General features: G+C 41.1%; 1 protein-coding gene across 1 annotated transcript; it reads left to right on the plus strand.

Moving 5' to 3' along the window:
* The first annotated feature begins 2,165 nt into the window (after positions 1-2,165).
* On the plus strand, positions 2,166-8,951 carry LOC150006223 (uncharacterized protein C2orf78-like). Its single transcript, XM_090280744.1, has 4 exons — positions 2,166-2,319; positions 5,097-5,861; positions 6,712-7,226; positions 7,542-8,951. The coding sequence occupies exons 1-4, from the start codon at positions 2,166-2,168 to the stop codon at positions 8,949-8,951; spliced, it is 2,844 nt and encodes a 947-aa protein (XP_090136870.1).
* The last annotated feature ends 7,907 nt before the right edge of the window (positions 8,952-16,858 follow it).

The following is a 16,858-nucleotide window of genomic DNA, read 5'->3' on the forward strand; positions in this document are numbered from 1 at the left end:
AGTCCTAATCGGCTTACCTGCTCCAACCTTTGCCTCTAAAACTTGTCAACACAGCCACCAAAACTTCAGTCAGATCCTGTCCTCCTCCTGCTCAAACCCTCCCAGAGATCCTCATTTTTCTCAGAATCAAAGCCAACATTCCAACAGTAGCCTGTAAGACCCTACCAACATCAAGGGCCAGAAGTCATTTTCTATAAAAAGCCAGACAGTACATATATTAGTCTTTGTTTGCGGGGTTGTCTCTGTGTCAACTACTCAACTCTCAACTGTAGCAGCTTACTCCATATACAGGTGGGGACAAAGAGGATCTATGGTGTGAGTAGGTAAAACAGTTTATTCTAATAGCATTATTTATTAATTTTTGTATTACTTTCCATATGAAAAACTGTATACCTACTTTGGCCCCACCCTGTTAGGTCATTAGCAACTCAGCCCTCACTCACAGTCACAAGAGTGGTGAATGTGAGCAGCACTAAGCAGGGGAAGAAAAGCAGAGGCAACCAAGGCCAAGTCGGGCTGACTGCACACATCTCTCCCTTTGCTTGGTGCACAGTGTAACTCACCACAGTGCCTTGCTCACAGACCTCTTTTTAAGTTTCTCCACAAAATCCATCAGGTCAAGGTGGTTCATGATGCTTCTAAAAAAAGTCATCAGGTCAAAAACATGTGATATGTCTTACAATGATAGAATCTTTAAAATTTTGACAAGGAAGAGAACATCTGGACAAAGGCAGAGCACTGATACACAGCATGATCTTCAAACATACCAGTGAATGATATAAGTGAGGTAATAATACATATAACAAAGTAGGAAATACATGGAAGATTATTCTCTCTTCTGAACAGAATTCCTGGGGGTTTCTGCATTACTTAGCACATATATTCTGTTAATAAAAAATGAGGTCATAATGTGCCAACCTATTTCTCACAGAAACTGAAAAGTCCACATCAGACTCCTTCTTCCTGTACACTTTCACCTTCCCTCTTCCCTCTTCTCCATCAATGTCCTTGACTTTCTCTAACTATTATCCTCTTCATTTCTGCCTGGCCTTGCACCCAAACATGGCAGACAGAGAATCCTAGAGGCCCAAAATTCTACAGAGGCTGTTTGCAAGGGGGAGGAGACTACAGTAACTGCCACACCGGATACACTTTATGTAAGAAGGAAATGGAGAATATTGTGAATGCCTCTTCCATGTGAAAGAACAGGATGGCAGCATTCCTTCATGGGCCAAAGAAGCAGAGGAGGCAAAATCTGGTCAAGAGAATCGCAACCAAAGGCTGGGAGCGGAAAGGTTTGCAATGAGCTGACCCCTCTCGCTCTTTGGTATTTGCTTCTAATGGGCAGAGTCCATTTGGGGAAGCCAAAGACACTGAAGAGAAGTCCCGGCTGCTCAAAGTTGACAGGAAGTAACATCCATGAGAGTAAGAATTCAACATCAAATCTGTTCTCAGATACAACACGGACAATGAAGAAGAAAAAGAAAAGGAGAGCAGAAGAGAGATGCAAGTACAAACAGGCCCACCTTAGTGCAGCCCAGCCCAGCCCAGCCCAAGGAAGGTAGGATTCAAGGAGAAGGAACTATAAGTGGGAGCCTTAGACCACATCATTCACCACAACATGCACTCAACAAACTCCATTTTATTCTTTAACCTAGTCACACAAAGAGCTCCTTAATCCCTTTCTCTGCTCCTCCAAAGCTGCAGTATATTCCCTAATGAGATGGCCTGATATAATTTCATTGGGAACATTGTAATTATATAACCTGGATGCCCTTTCCCTTCTACCTAAGGATATTAACAATATCCTATTATACAACATAATATAGAGAATTAACTAATATTTAATTATATTAATGAGCATCTATAGAAACATTGAGATGATTCTTTTTTTAACATAAGAGCCTGAGGAAAGTGAGATTATCACATCTGCCTTGTAAACTATGACAACGGTCCCCCAAACTCAGCCATTTAGTTGTTGACTTAGCTCCCTCCATCCAATCCTGTCATCTTGTTGGGAATTTGAGCTCCCTATTGGCTCCCTGGTGACTTTAAACTGCCTGTTTTGTGACATCGTTCTCCCACCAAACCTACCACAACCTGGTAGAATCTTGGGGTTTCCATGGAGCTGCCTGTAAATAAATTTGTATCATCACAACTGACCAATGACCAGTAACCAGTGGCCAGTGACCAGTGCGACCAGTGACTTTCGCACTGGGCACATGTGCTCTTGGGCTCCAGCCACTCAGCCTTCTCATATTGTCTCCTCGTCCTTTGCATCTACAGTTGATATTTCCTCTTCTCCTCTGACCATGTCAGGTAATGAGAGAATCTTTTCTAAAGTTATTCCTTAGATATTTTTGGGCCCTACATTTAGCACTAGAGCCAAAATACTATATTATAAGGGGAGAAAGTGTGATCTGAAAATCTGGAGACTTTAGTTTTGATTTTGACATTCCCTAGCTATGTCACTTTGGACATGTAATTCAATCTCTCACATAATCTGCTTTTTCCTCATCTATTACATTAAAACATTAGTTTGGTTGTTATTTCTAATCCCTTTCTTTTCTAATAATGAGCCTTAAAGGACACCCATATAAAAGTGAAATCAAGACTTGCCGAGACCATTACAACAGGAACAGATAGAAAACCTAGGTGACAGAGAAAACTATATATATATAAAACCATGTGTAATGGTCTCCCACCACTGATATTTCTACCTCAGAGTTTTAAATTTAGTGCTGTTTAAAAAGTAATTTATACCAGTTTTTCAAGTTTTCTATCCAAACTAAGTGAAAATATATTGAAATGTAGGTATTATTTTTATCAGCATAGGCCAACAGGAGGAACCGAGAGGGAGGCAAAATTATAAGAACGAAGGAGGGAAAACCATAGGAATGAAAGAAGACAGCATGGAGGAACCCTTAAGAGCAAAAGTGGTAGTTAGGAATGGAATGTTGAAGGAATCCAAATATTTTAAATTAAAGCAGCAATAGCACAGGGTAAAATCTGCTCAGAGTAGGGCAAAATAAAGGTGACTTTTAGCAAATGCTTCCATTAGTAGAGTAGAAAGAAAAGTAAGACCAGAATATAGAGTATCACTAGGCAAAGAAAGTTGTCCAGAAGTCATGTGTTTGTGTTTAAAACCACCTCTCTGAACACAGATGGCAATTGACAACTGAATATAAATATTTAAAAGCTATATTTCAGAGCAGAGGTTTTCTATAAATGTGAAACTATAAAATTGGTTATCTGGGGGGCTGGAGGAAACAGCACTTTCAGTGTTTCACTTCATTCTGATTTTTAAACTTTGTAGATGTTTAGTCTATCAAAAATAAATATTTTTAAATGCTATATCCTTATTTGAACCAGAAAGACTAATTCTTTTGTGTGATGATTATGTTCTGAGACAAAGTGGGTTTTCATCTTTACAGTTAGTTTCTCCCTAACACAGACAGCACACTGATAAACAGCCATCATCTCTTTTTAGATCTTAGCTACCTAAGAAAAAGAGAAAAGTCACACCCCATACTCTAATTTCACATTTATCAAGAAACAATTTTGTGGAGTTTCTTGGGTATTCTTACTTCAAATTTTTGAAAATTAAATCTATGATGAAGGCTTTGGGTATAACACATTCCTGGATGTTGAAGGCCATTATAATCCAGGTTTTAAGATAAATATAAAAACTACATGATACTTTTAAGTGTCCTTTTGTGTTTTATTAATTGGAATATATATTTCTACTGGACTCACTGTTATATAGCTGTTATATATCTGTACTTGCTGGGTAATATTCACATGAATGTGAATGAGCACAATAATGGAATTCCTTTACACTTACTTTACTCTCTGCGTTATAGCTGGCTTTACTAAAATATTTGTCTATATTGGGGCTACCTGTACATACACATTTATTGCATCTTGCTACTTGTTAGGCAATTTTTACTGATATGTATTCTCTGTCTGTGTGTACTAGCTGGGAATTCCTTCAAAATCACCTTTCATTCTGGGCTACACTTTGCTTATAGTACTCACTGAAATAAAATAGGCAACATTCAGTTTTATACTATTGCATGTATAAAACAGAACTTCACGTACTACCAAATTTATTATGCTTTGATCCTTGCTGCATGCCCTAAATTTTATATATATATATACATATATATATATATTTATATATATATTTAGTTCTGAAATATGATTTTCATTTCATTTGTAATGTATCACTTGTCATATATGAATTACTGCTGTTGTTGTTATAAGCACTTTATGGATGAGTAGCCTAAAGCTCAGAGAGTTTAAATAATGTTTTTCTTTCAAAAAATACTTCTTGAGAAACACACTCTCAAATACTCATTTTGAGAAAGGATCAGAAGTCAGGCTTCAAGAATGTAAGAATGACCCTTCATTTTTACCAGCCAGACTGAGTTATATGTGATTTCTAAGAATAACATGTGAACTGTGCAGGCAAAATGAGACACTGAAGGTTATGATGGTAATAGCTGTACTGGTTTCTCATGGACAAAACTCTGCCTACATTAGAGTTGTATTGTTCCCAGTTTATGGCTGTGTAATGCTCAGAGCACAGTCCTGCAGGGCAGTCAGGATGCTGAGGTTACGTAACCTGAGAATAATACTGATATAAAGGGAGAACTTAAACAACTCTATCTGACCTCTCTGAGCCTCACTTACCTCACAAATAAAATGAGAATGCTAGAACAGAGGTTTTCTAAAGACTCCTGGTTCTAAGCGCTTCAATTCTAGGAAATAGCATGCAAATCAACACAAGTGCAGGCTCAAGAGATGACAGGGCAAGGAGAGGTTGATTCTAATCTCGAGAACAATATACAAACCACACTTGTTGGTCTTCTGAACATTTTTCCTCAGTTGGGAGCAAAGGCACTTAATACAGGGAGTAGTAAACTGCTCTAGCACTTACAACCATCGTAAACTGTTTTATTTTTGATATCTCAATGAGCACTGGTATTAGAGGCTTTCTCATAGCAACAATCTAAAGATAATTATATTCTTCAAACATAGTGAGAGTTCATCAGTCTCACTGACTTTTTTCAACACCCTCTTGTTCCCCACAGAAAATTTCCAAAATCCACATTTCCTTGGAAATTCAGATTCTACACAGCCCTCTCTTCCTGCAGTGAGCAATGCAGCCTCCCTAACAGGAAGGGTCTGCAACTTCTCCAGTAACTCTACTCCAGCTGTCAGTTCACAATGGCTACTGCCATCAGCCTCTGGCACCTCTTTCCAAGCACTCATGGGTAGTGCCTGCCTCTACCAACATGCTAGCACAACTATGTGGCCTGGAGGCATTGGCCAGAGCCAGATCTCCACCTCAGCCGCTTCCAATCCTGGGGCTTTTCAGTGGGCTATCACAGGAGGCTCTGAAAAGAAGTCATCATCACTCAGAGCCTTCACTGTGCCTGCCACTGGCCAAAACACAGCTGTTTCCTCCATGTCTATGGTATCCCAGTATAATACCACTTCAGTTGCCAATAACATGGCCCCTCTGTATCCATCACTTTCTGCCCGCCTTGTTCAGGTGGCACCATCTCAGATTCCAAATCAGGGATATAGCCTGTCACTTCCCTACCAGGAGGGAAGTCAGGTATACTACTATAATCCAGGCACACAAGGGCCTCTTCTCTCTGGAGAACTTGGTCCCTACCTCCAATCCTATGGCTCTGTTGTTTCTTACATGGAAAGCAGAGCCTCTGTCCCTCAACCAGAGATGGTCATGGTACTAAAGGACAATCAGCCCACAAACGTGATTCCACCGGCCTCCACCTCTGGAATCTACTACTCTGTGCCCACTCAACCCATCGCAGATACAAGTTTTCAAGGTGAGTACAAAGAGCAAAAAGGAAGAGGAATAAAGTCAGCATTCAAAAATAGGGTCAATCTGCAGCCGGGAAGTGGTGAGTCCACAGACAGGTGGAATTTATGTCCTGTGACTTTAGAGACTACTACCCTCAGTCAGAACTCTGCATTTTCAGAGTCATTACGGGAACACATAACAGAGGTGGGAAGGTTGGACATCTAAAGGCCATGTATGCTCTATGTAGGAGAACCACAAGAGCATATACCAAGGGATATCACCCCTTCACTGCCCTGTACTACCACACTGAAATGAACTCCCTTCCCTGATTTCTTGATTTAGTCTATTTGTAAAGGTATTTCAGAACTCTTACTGTGACAGTGCCAATTTCACTTTCTCTCTCTTGGTTTATACCAAGACTTAAAAGAGTTGTTTCTCAATACTTTGTTAAAGAAAAAATAATAGGCTAAAAACCTGTCTGTGCTTATTCATTTCATTAGGAAGATTTCCACTCCTTCTCCTACTGTGTGGTATTAAGCGTTCTTATTAACTCAGGAAAGTTGAAAGAATTAAAAGGATTATATGTGAAAACACTAGGCTTGTAAAATATTTTTAAAATCACTTTTACTTCTTATTTGACTCATAACAATCCTGTGAACTTCAAAGATAACCATGGAACAATGACATTAAATGACCACCAGTAACAACTAGAACAGTGGCCTCCTACCTCTTGCACAGGGTGCAGTCCATGATCCTTAAAAAGAGCTCATAGAAATACCTTTCCCATTGTTGGAAGGAGCAAGATTGCTGCATTTGTGATAAGGAAGAATTTTATTTACCAGGAACTAACTAAGTTCTCCTTGATTCCTTTGTAGTGATGGAGCATTCCCTGAGGATGGAGACTTCCCTGGGATTGCAACCTCCAGGCCAAACATTTTGTCTGCCACAAACTCCAGAACTCCCTCAGTCCTGTAATAGCAGAAATACCCAGATACTTGAGAGTAATCCACCACCTGGTAATGGGGACATTTCAGTGGTAGCTCCTGTCCAAAGTTCTAGTAATCTACTATCACTGCCTCCAGTGCCAAGCCAGGAACAGAGAGAAAATAAGAATTCAGACAATATTAAAGCTACCCTTTCAAAGCCTCTGGATTCCTACCAGATCCCAATAGAAAACCGAGATCTTCCTCTGTTCCCTTTAGAAATCTCTGATACTTATGAGTTCCTGGACAGTATTGATCCTCTTGTCCCAGAAAAACAGCCTGATTGTGAAAAGGATGATCTCAGAAAGAAAACCTTGAGTCTTAATAACAGTCTTAAAAACCAAGAGATACTTGAATATGGGACTGAACCTTATGATGGTTTTGTAGACATCGCTACACTGGTGAAGGCTATTCAACTTCCCCCACCCTTAGAGCCCTTGGATGATCTTGATCAATCCATAGGTCCCAAGGATATTCAACTTCCCCCGCTCTTAGAGTCCTTGGATGACCTTGATCAATCCATAGGTCCCAAGGATATTCAACTTCCCCCGCTCTTAGAGCCCTTGGATGATCTTGATCAATCCATAGGTCCCAAGGATATTCAACTTCCTCCACTCTTAGAGCCCTTGGGTGATCTTGATCAATCCATAGGTCCCAAGGATATTCAACTTCCCCCACTCTTAGAGCCCTTGGATGATCTTGATCAATCCATAGGTCCCAAGGATATTCAACTTCCTTCACTCTTAGAGCCCTTGGAAGATCTTGATCAATCCAAAGGTCCTGAGGAGATCAAAACCAAAGGTAACAGAGGCAACAAGTTGAACAAGGTGCAGGAGAACTCAAGTGTCATTAAGGCTTCTGATAAAGCCAGGAAGAACAAACGTAAAGCCTCCGAGCCCATCAGCGTTGCTCCCAATGCCAAAATCAAGTCTGAGAGCCCGGATTGCGTGTGCTCGGGAGAAGTGGGTATTTGCAAAGTTGCAGTCAGTGGCATGGCTCCTACAAACACAGCCAGGCATTCTAACAGCAAGCCTCACAAATCTGCATCCAGCAGAAACAGCGAAACTAAGAGCCACGGGCAGGAAAAAAACAAAAGAAAAAAAGACAACAACTCCAAGATCGCTGAAAAGAATAAGCAGGCAGGGAACAAATTTAAGGCAGAAGAAAAGCCAACCAGTTCCAAGAAGAAACAGAAGAAAAATCAAACTGAGCTGACCCAAGAGACCTTCAAAAAGCCTCGCAGCTGCCTAGCTATGCACATGCTGGAATCAGTGCAAGTGTTTCACGCACTAGGGAAGAAGGCTGATAAGAACACTGAACTGTTTTCATCCCGGGCTGTGGGAAACTCAAGCAACCCTAAAGGCCCCCAGCCACCTCCTCCTACCAAACGAAGGCTGGATACCTCGGGTGAGGGCAAAGGTCCTGAGAAAACTCAAGTCAAACACCAGAAAACAGATGGCAGTGCTGAAAAAGAGTGTTCTTCTCCAACTCAGATTGAGCTGCCACCTCCTGGCCAGGTCAAGTTGGTATCTTTGCCTTTTTTTAAACTGGACAAACCTCAAGCTCGACCAGTTCCTCGCAGACCACAGCCTGTGGCATCACATCGGCCTGCTGTGGCTAACCCTGCCCGGCCTGGTTCTACCTCAGTGCAGCCTGCTGCAGTCCATTCATCCCGGCCCACTGCTGCACCTTTGACAGGTCCTGACAGACCACCTTGCTCAGTTTCAACCAACCCATCTAGACCAGGTTTGACCAACACTACCTGCCCCAGTGTCCCTCCGTCTGCTGCTCCCAGGCCTGTGCCGTACAAAACATCAGGTTGCAGTTCTTTCCAACGGGAGCCCTTTCACAGTACTGTGACCAAGCCCCACTTCCCACCCAAGCCTCAAAACCAGTATCTACTCCAGGATTTCGCCCTCCAGCCAAGGCCATGGAAGAACCCCGGCATTTCTGGGCCCATCGTATCATATCCCATCACAAATGAGCAGAGGCCAGAGCGGGAGGCCATGAAGAGGAAGGCTCAACTAGAGCGTGAGAATGCTGCCAAATACACCTCTGTGGGGAAAGTGCAGTATTTCATTGAAAGGGAAAAAGAAATGGAAATCTCTCAATACTATGGCTACGCACGGTAAGAGAGGCTAGCATGGTTGGTGCCACTTTGAATACCAACTTCTTCCCATAGATAGATATACATTTCTCTATTCCGGTATATTTTAAAACTTAATAAAATTGAATAAATAAATAAATGTAATAGACTTAGTAGATGAGAAATAAAGAAGCCTTCTGAATTTGGAGATGCTGTTAACTGTGGTTTTTCTGTGGTGACGGTTGGGATCAAAGGCTGCCTGAGAATGAAATATTGGAAGTTGGATGAGCAAATCAGGGACAAGGGGTAAGAAGTGAGGAAAAGGCAGGAACTTAGTCCGTGGTCGTAATGACCATGGGACTCTCCCATGGGGGAGAGGTGTTATGAGTTTATAAAAAGAAACAGAGGAGGGAAAAAGGTCTAAAATTAAGATAACAGAAGAAAATTGGATTAGAGTTGAAGATGGCAGAAGATGACTCTTGGTTGGCCAGAAGAAATATAAAAAGTCTCCTGTGGTGGCTGGCCGAATGCCTCATGATCACCAAGTAAGTATATATATTAGAAAACAGGTTCTGGAAACATTTCCAGCTGGTTTGGGTTGCCTTATCCAAATCTGATTGTAGTTGGGGGAGGTGAGTACAAAACAGGGGAATCTACCAGATGAGTGGCACTGGATTACTGTTATCCTGGGGGCAGCTGGTCACTGGGGCCTGGACAACTGGTGAACTGTTGCAGTAGGAGGGATACCCAGAACAGGCCATGTAACGTAAACGACCATTTACGCAACGCCTGAGCGCCATGCCCACTAAGACACTACTTCAGTCAACTTTCCCAACAACACTCGAGGCCAGCATCCCTGTGCCACTTTACTCCTGATGTTCAGTCATGGGCTGAGGTCACATTGCATGTGGTGGAGCAAAGCCTCCACTTCAGGCTTGTCTCCAAAGGCCTCAGTATTTACAAGGGCCCGTGGGTGGAAACCTGACTTTCAGAGCACAGTATCCCGATGTTACTGGTAGATGACATCAAACTTCAGGTGAAGCCTAAGCATTTAAGTAGAGGGGCCATCAAGGGCCTCCTCTGTGACCCAGGCTGCATGTGCTGCCTCGTCTAATCACCACCTCAACCAAAGTCCATGAAAAAAATCCGATGGAAACGTCCATTGCCATGGGGGCCAGAGCCACAAGCGCATGTGCACACTTAATTGCTGCTTGAACAGCCCTACTACAAAGGGATCAGTTCAAAGGTGCTCCTTGGGAGGCCTCCTGGGGCTGCTGGGAGAAGTGGTGGTGGGGGAGCATGGGGAACAGGAAAGAGAGTGGAATAGGGGAAGGGCAGAGATGGGACTCATCATCATTTGAAAATTGGTAATGTGTATTTCAACAATTATTTTTATTGAGGTATAATTTGCATACTATCAAGTTCATCGTTTTAAACTGTAAATGCAGTGACGTTTAGTGCATTCAAAACTCGTGCAACCATCACCATCATTTATCCCCAAACATTTTCAACAGCCCCAAAGAAACCCCCTTCACCATTGGCAGTTAGTTATTTCTTGTTACCTCGTCCCTCCAGCCCCTGGCACCACTACTGTGCTTTGTATCTGGATGAAAGTCACTTTTCCAGAGATTTCATACGTGGAGAAATACAATATGTGATGTTTTTGTCTGGCTTCTCTCACTAGCATGTTGTCAATGTTCATTCATGTTGTAGCATGTGTCAGTCCTTCATTCCTTTTTATGACTGTATAGTGTATTGAGTGGATTTACCACTTTGTTCATCCTTTCATCAGTTGATGGGCATCTGCATTGTTTCCAAAAGCAATTTACATTTATTGAGAGTTCATTCTGTGCCAGGTGGCAACAGGCTACCTTAATCACTCCATTTCACAGATAAGGAGATTGGCTTGGAGCTTGTCAAGTATTTACCCTAGATAAAGAGCTGGCAATTGGATGAGCTGGGATTTGAACTCAAGCAGTCAGACTTCTGAGGCAGTAGATTCACATGATAGAAATTTAGAAAAGTACAAAAGGGTTTTCAGTGAAAATCCTCCCTTTTCTCACAGTTCCCCAGACACTACTTTCCCTCCTCCATCAGAGACATTATTTTGCCATGCTGTGGATTCTTCCAGAGAAATTACCTACACTCCAACATATCTGTATCACAATTTACAGATGAATCTGTCTCACTAATTTGAAATATCACTTTTATGCAACAGTAAATCCTTATATGTACTTTTGTATTACTCTCTTAAAATTGTCCATGCTTTTTTCCCTGTCTTTTATATTTGACATTTCTCTAGAGTCCTTTTATCTTATTTTTGATTTCTAAAACTTTCATTGTTTTCTCATTTGTTTCCCTTAAGGCATTATCCATTTTGTTCATTCACTCTTGTATTATATTTAATTAGTCTTCATTTCTGAAATTTTTAAATGTATTTTTAATTCTGTACTGACTTCCATCATCTCATTTTATTCTGATTTATGCTTCCTTTCATTATTTTTAAGTTATGGTAAAATATTCATAACACACAATTTTCCATTTTAACCCTTCTTAAGTATACAATTCAGTCACAGTAAGTACATTCATGATATCACGCAACCATCACTACCATCTAAACTTAAGTAATTACATCAAAAGACTGAGCAGCACTTCAGAAAGGTAGATGGAGCAGGACATGGTTTTAAAATTTCCAAACCCTGTCATGAAAATAGACGAACCCATACTAAACATTCATGGGTAGCTTTTACAGGCATTTATCATTTCCAGAACATTTTCTTCAATCCAAACAGAAATTCTGCGCCCTTTATATTATAATGTCCCACCATGTTCTTTCAACTTCTGCGTTGTTTTACTGAATGTCTTTTAGCTCATTTTGAAATAGCAGGTTACTGTTTTGTGGGCCCATCTATTCTGACTCGTTTCTTTTGCAGATGAGATACTATTCTGCTCTTTATTCTTCTTTTTCCATACTACCTTTGTATGGGATTTTATCTCAATCCTTTTCTGTTATTTATATTCTAGGTAAAATTAGTTTTAATGTCCTTAGAAAAGATGAGGTTGAAGACCTCTTTTTTAACTTACAAAATTTTTCTGTATTTATTTTAATGTAGTCTTCAGAAACATGGGGCTTGCTATCTGAGGTTTACTGGCTCTGTTTCCCCTCCCCAACTTCATCAGGACATCTTCCCTCTGTGTCTATAGTTCCTCTGTGCACTGTCTCCTCCGTGTGGGCTACATCCAGGAAAGACACTCCGGTGCTCAGTGTCAACATATATAGGGTCTAGACCGCTCTAGTCCTTCATACTCTTTCGCCAGCCCCTTGTACTTGCTCACTTTGGGCTTGGGCAAAACCCCTCTCAGTCTCAGCTGCTCTTCTCACACAGGCCTTCAGTGCTTTCTTGTGGCTACTGTAGGTGCTTTGAAGGCCTCCTGCCATCATGTCCCACAGATGCTTCCTACTGTCTGTCACTTCTCTTGGTGCAGATGCTGAGGCCTGGCAGGTGTGTGTATCCTGCACCCTCTTATGTTGGGGTTTCTAGTTTTGTGGTAAATGCTACCCATGGGTATCTTGTTTGGGTTGACCTATTTCCAGGAAAGGGTTTGAGGATATCCAATCACTGTGTTGCAGAGCCTATTTTTCTTAAATTCTGCTCCATCCTTTTACATATATTTTTAAATTGGGGACCCTGTAATTTTCAGTTCCCCAAAACAGAGTCCCATTTGCCCTGCCCTCGTAGGACTTTGGGTCAGAAAGGTATTTCTGTCTCCCCTCTCTTATTGCATAGCACCTCATGTCTACATTTGTTCACACCACATTTTGAATAAGAAGGCAAAACACAACGACCTGAAGGCCTCCTGAGTAGAGCTACATTTGTCCACCAGGAAATGTGGAATAAGCCTGTGGGCTGGTGGAGAGTCTGTAGGCAGTCTCTAGTCATGATCCTGTATCTTTTGCTTCCCTTTTTCCTTCCCTTTTTATCTTCTTTTCTAAAAGTGTACTAAACAGAATGCCCCATCTGCCCTACTTGTAAGAGACAATAGCAACAACAATAACACACACACAAAAACAACCCTACTTCCAGGCATAGACAGACAGGCTGAGTCTCCCTCCACAACTAAGAAGGAATACAACTACCTCAAAACTAGAAACAACCAGAAGTTCGAGGAAATCAAACTACATGGAAGTCCAGCAAACAAAGATATAAAGAAGAAATACTCATGCAGACAGGTAGCGGGGCGGAGCCAGGGCGGAGAGGACGCAGTGTGGTAGCGGCAGCAGGGGCGGCAGCAGCAGAAAGTGCAGTCACATGTTTTAAAAAGTCAGGAGCATTCCCAGCCCCTCACCAGACCTCTCATCTCACAGTCCCAGCACTGGGGAAAATCAAGCCTCATTGCTTCTGACTGTGCACAGCAGTTGGGGTTGGAGCGGAGGAAGAAACTGCAAGTCTCTCAGCAGAGTCCGCTTGTTTAAAGGGCCCCCACAGTCCTAGAACATCCGCAGACCCACCCACTCTGGGAACGACGGCCAGGGCAGCAGCGAGAGGGTCACCAGTCTGGTGCAGTAGTGAGAGAAGTGACTGGAAAAGGGGCGAGTGCTGGAAAGGCGGCATTGTTCCCCCTCGGACCCCATACAGCACCACAACATGGTGAAACAGGTCGCCCTGTACTGACAAATCCCTAAGGCTCCGCCCTTTACAACGTAACAGGAGTGACAGCTCTACCTGGGACACAGAGGCAAACAAACACAGGAGCCTGTCAGAATGAGGAGACAGAGAAGTATGGCCCCAAATGGGGAACAGATCAAGGTTCCAGTGGGAGAACTAAGCGACGAGGAGATAGCCAACCTAACAGATGAGGAGATAAACAACCTAAGAGATGAAGAATTCAAAACACTGGTGATAAAGATGCTCACAGGCTTGACAGATATGCTTGAGTATGGCAAACACAGAAGAGAAGAAATAAAGGCTATGCTAGGTTAAATGAAGGAAAATCCACACAAAACCAACGGTGAAGGGAAGGAAACTGGGGTTCAAATCAACGATTTGGACCATAAGGAAGAACAAAACAGTCAACCAGTGCAGAATGAGGAAGCAAGAATTGAAAAAAAATGAGGATAACTTCCCAAATTTTGCAAAGGAGATGGATATACAGGTCTGGGAAGCACGGAGAGTCCCAGGCGAGCTGGACCCAGAGGGCACCACACCAGGACACATCATGATTGAGATGCCAAAGGTGAAAGATAAAGAGAGGGTCCTGGGGGCAGCAAGAGAGAGGTGGGGAATTGTCTACAGTGGGGTGCCTATAGGACTATCAGCTAATTTCTCAGAGGACACTTTGTAGGCAGGAAGGGATTGGCAAGCAGTAGTTAATGTGATGAAAGGCAACCTGCACAGGACTCCTCTATCCATCAAAGCTGTCATTCGGAATGGAAGGGCAGAAGAAGTGCTTCCCGGACAAGGTAAAGCTAAAGGAGTTCATCATCACCAAGCCATTATTATATGAAATGTCAAAGGGACTTACTTAAGAAAAATAAGTTCAAAACTATGAACACTAAAATGACAACAAACTCACAATTATCAACAACTGAATCTAAAATATAAAAACAAAATCCAACGAAGCAAACCACAATAGGATAGAATCACAGGTATGGGGATTATTTGGAGGGTTATAAGCTGGGAGGGGGGCGGGGGATGGTGAAATGGTGCTGAAATTAAGAAGCATGATCGGTTGGTACAAAATAAACAGGGGGAAGTTAAGAATAATATAGGAAACGGTGAAGCCAAAGAACTTATATGCACGACCCATGAATATGAACTAAGGGGGATGGGATTGCTGGAGGAAGCGGGTACTGGGCAGAGGGGAGCAAAGGGGAAAAAGATTGTAACTACTGTAACAATATAATCAATAAAATATACTTAAAAAAAAAAAAAAACCTGGTCCCTGCACCTGCACAGTTTTCTTCATTCTCACTTCATGGTAAAGCAACTTCCCAGTTGCTCATTCCAACAACCCACGAGAACATCAACAAATTTCATCTACTCTACTGTGACAGGCAAGTGGAGAAAGATCCCAGTAAGCTGTGCTCAACAGAAAAGCAAAAACATAAGTAGCCATGCAAGTCTTCCCAGATATCCCAGGCTTTAAATGTCATATTCTATTCTGTTCATTAAGCAACCTTCATTATCTATAAAAGTTTTCAAGTTTTCTGAATAATTCTACACAGTTGATAACAATTACCCTGTCAGGTAGGTTACCCAGCATTCTGATTCATCAGTCTCTTGCCCAACCGACAATCAATCCCTAAAAGTTTATCCACTCCTGTGTTAGATGGTATATATGACAATTCAGTGAAAGGAAGTTGGTCAAACCTCACAACAGACTGCCAAAGAAAGTAATGCCTAATCACAAAATACCACAACTAATTGCAAATAGTGATTAGGTTCCAAAGAGATTGTCTCCTAGGTAAATTTCAATAGAAATCTTGAAGAGTTAGGGAAAAAAAGAAAGCTTAATGACTGGGTCAAAATAGAACATGACTAAAAATTTTTGTACAACACACATTCATATCATAAGTCTAGTCAAAAGGAAATACATAGAAAAGATAGAATTTTTTAAAATTATGTACATGGGATGTTCTTTATTACTTTATCAGTTCTAAATTAACATCTTCCTTTAAGAAAATTTAAGAAAGGAACAACAAATCATTTCCTTCACTATTGCAAATACCGCATATTTGTCAGCAAAGAGTTAAATATTAATATGATTTTTTCCTTAAGTTTGAACTTAAGGGAGAAAAAAATAGATTATAAACCTCATTTGACCTGATCTTATAAAAAGTCACTCCAACTGTCTTCAGTCCTTCTGTCTCCAGATAGATTTCCAGGATAGGTTTGTGTCACTCAGTCCATCCATAATAGGTTGGATAGGATAATCCATAGTAACCGCCAGGACGCCAACTTTTATTCTGGACTACTTGATTTGCACTTGGCTGTACATTCCAAGAATACCTTCTTAGTGAATAGTCCTCTCCAGAGGGACCAGGAGGAGGAGGGCTATGGCATCTCTGGTAAAAGTTTTGATTCTGTGAAAAGTTTCTTAAATAAAACAAAAGTAATAAACTCTTATTAGTTTTAAAAAAATATATAATAAGCTTTGTAAATGATACAGATACTCTGGTTCTGTTTTCTACCCGTATAACCTTAGCAGATAAATTACTTTATCTTCAGATGTCTTAGTACTTTATAAAATGGTAGAAAATAACACCTTCCACCTTCATGAGTTGTTCTCAAGGTAAATTAAGACAATACAATTAAATGACCTACCATAATGTCTCAGCACACACAATAGATCCCTAGGAGCCTTCCCACCTTTCCCTATAGAGATAAATGCCCGTCCTATTCTAATCAGATACTTTCTTTTCAAGTCTGGCAGGTTGAGACAGAACAAGTTATTTATTTCTGAAAACATAAAGCTGCTTTCATTTTATAAATACATACATATATAAATTAATTATAAAGTGAAGAAATTCTAACCATGGTACATGCAACAAAACTGGAAAATTAAGATTTAAAGCAAGATCAGTAAATTTAATATAATCATACAAAAGAAAATTTGAAATCCGAGAAAAAAATAACCCTCTGCCTCCCTAACTCTCAATCCTGCCTAATCTAATTCAACTGGTTAATATTTCCTTTTTGGTATTTTACCCCCTAGCATCTTTTTTTAAAAAAAACTGTTAGATCATATCAGATTATTTTTACTTACCATAAATGAGCTGTCATGTTCCACAGCCTCATAAAATGTCACGGTATGGACATAATTTACCTAGCTATTCTTCACTGTTAGAAATATAAGCTGCTATCTACTTTTTCACTACTATAAATAATGTTGGAACTAACACCTCAAAACATACACTTCTGTACCCTGAGTACCTAGCCGAGTGTCTGATAT

Source organism: Furipterus horrens, unplaced genomic scaffold, assembly GCF_987537825.1.
Source record: "Furipterus horrens unplaced genomic scaffold, mFurHor1.1.pri manual_scaffold_6, whole genome shotgun sequence".
Classification (NCBI taxonomy): Eukaryota; Metazoa; Chordata; class Mammalia; order Chiroptera; family Furipteridae; genus Furipterus; species Furipterus horrens.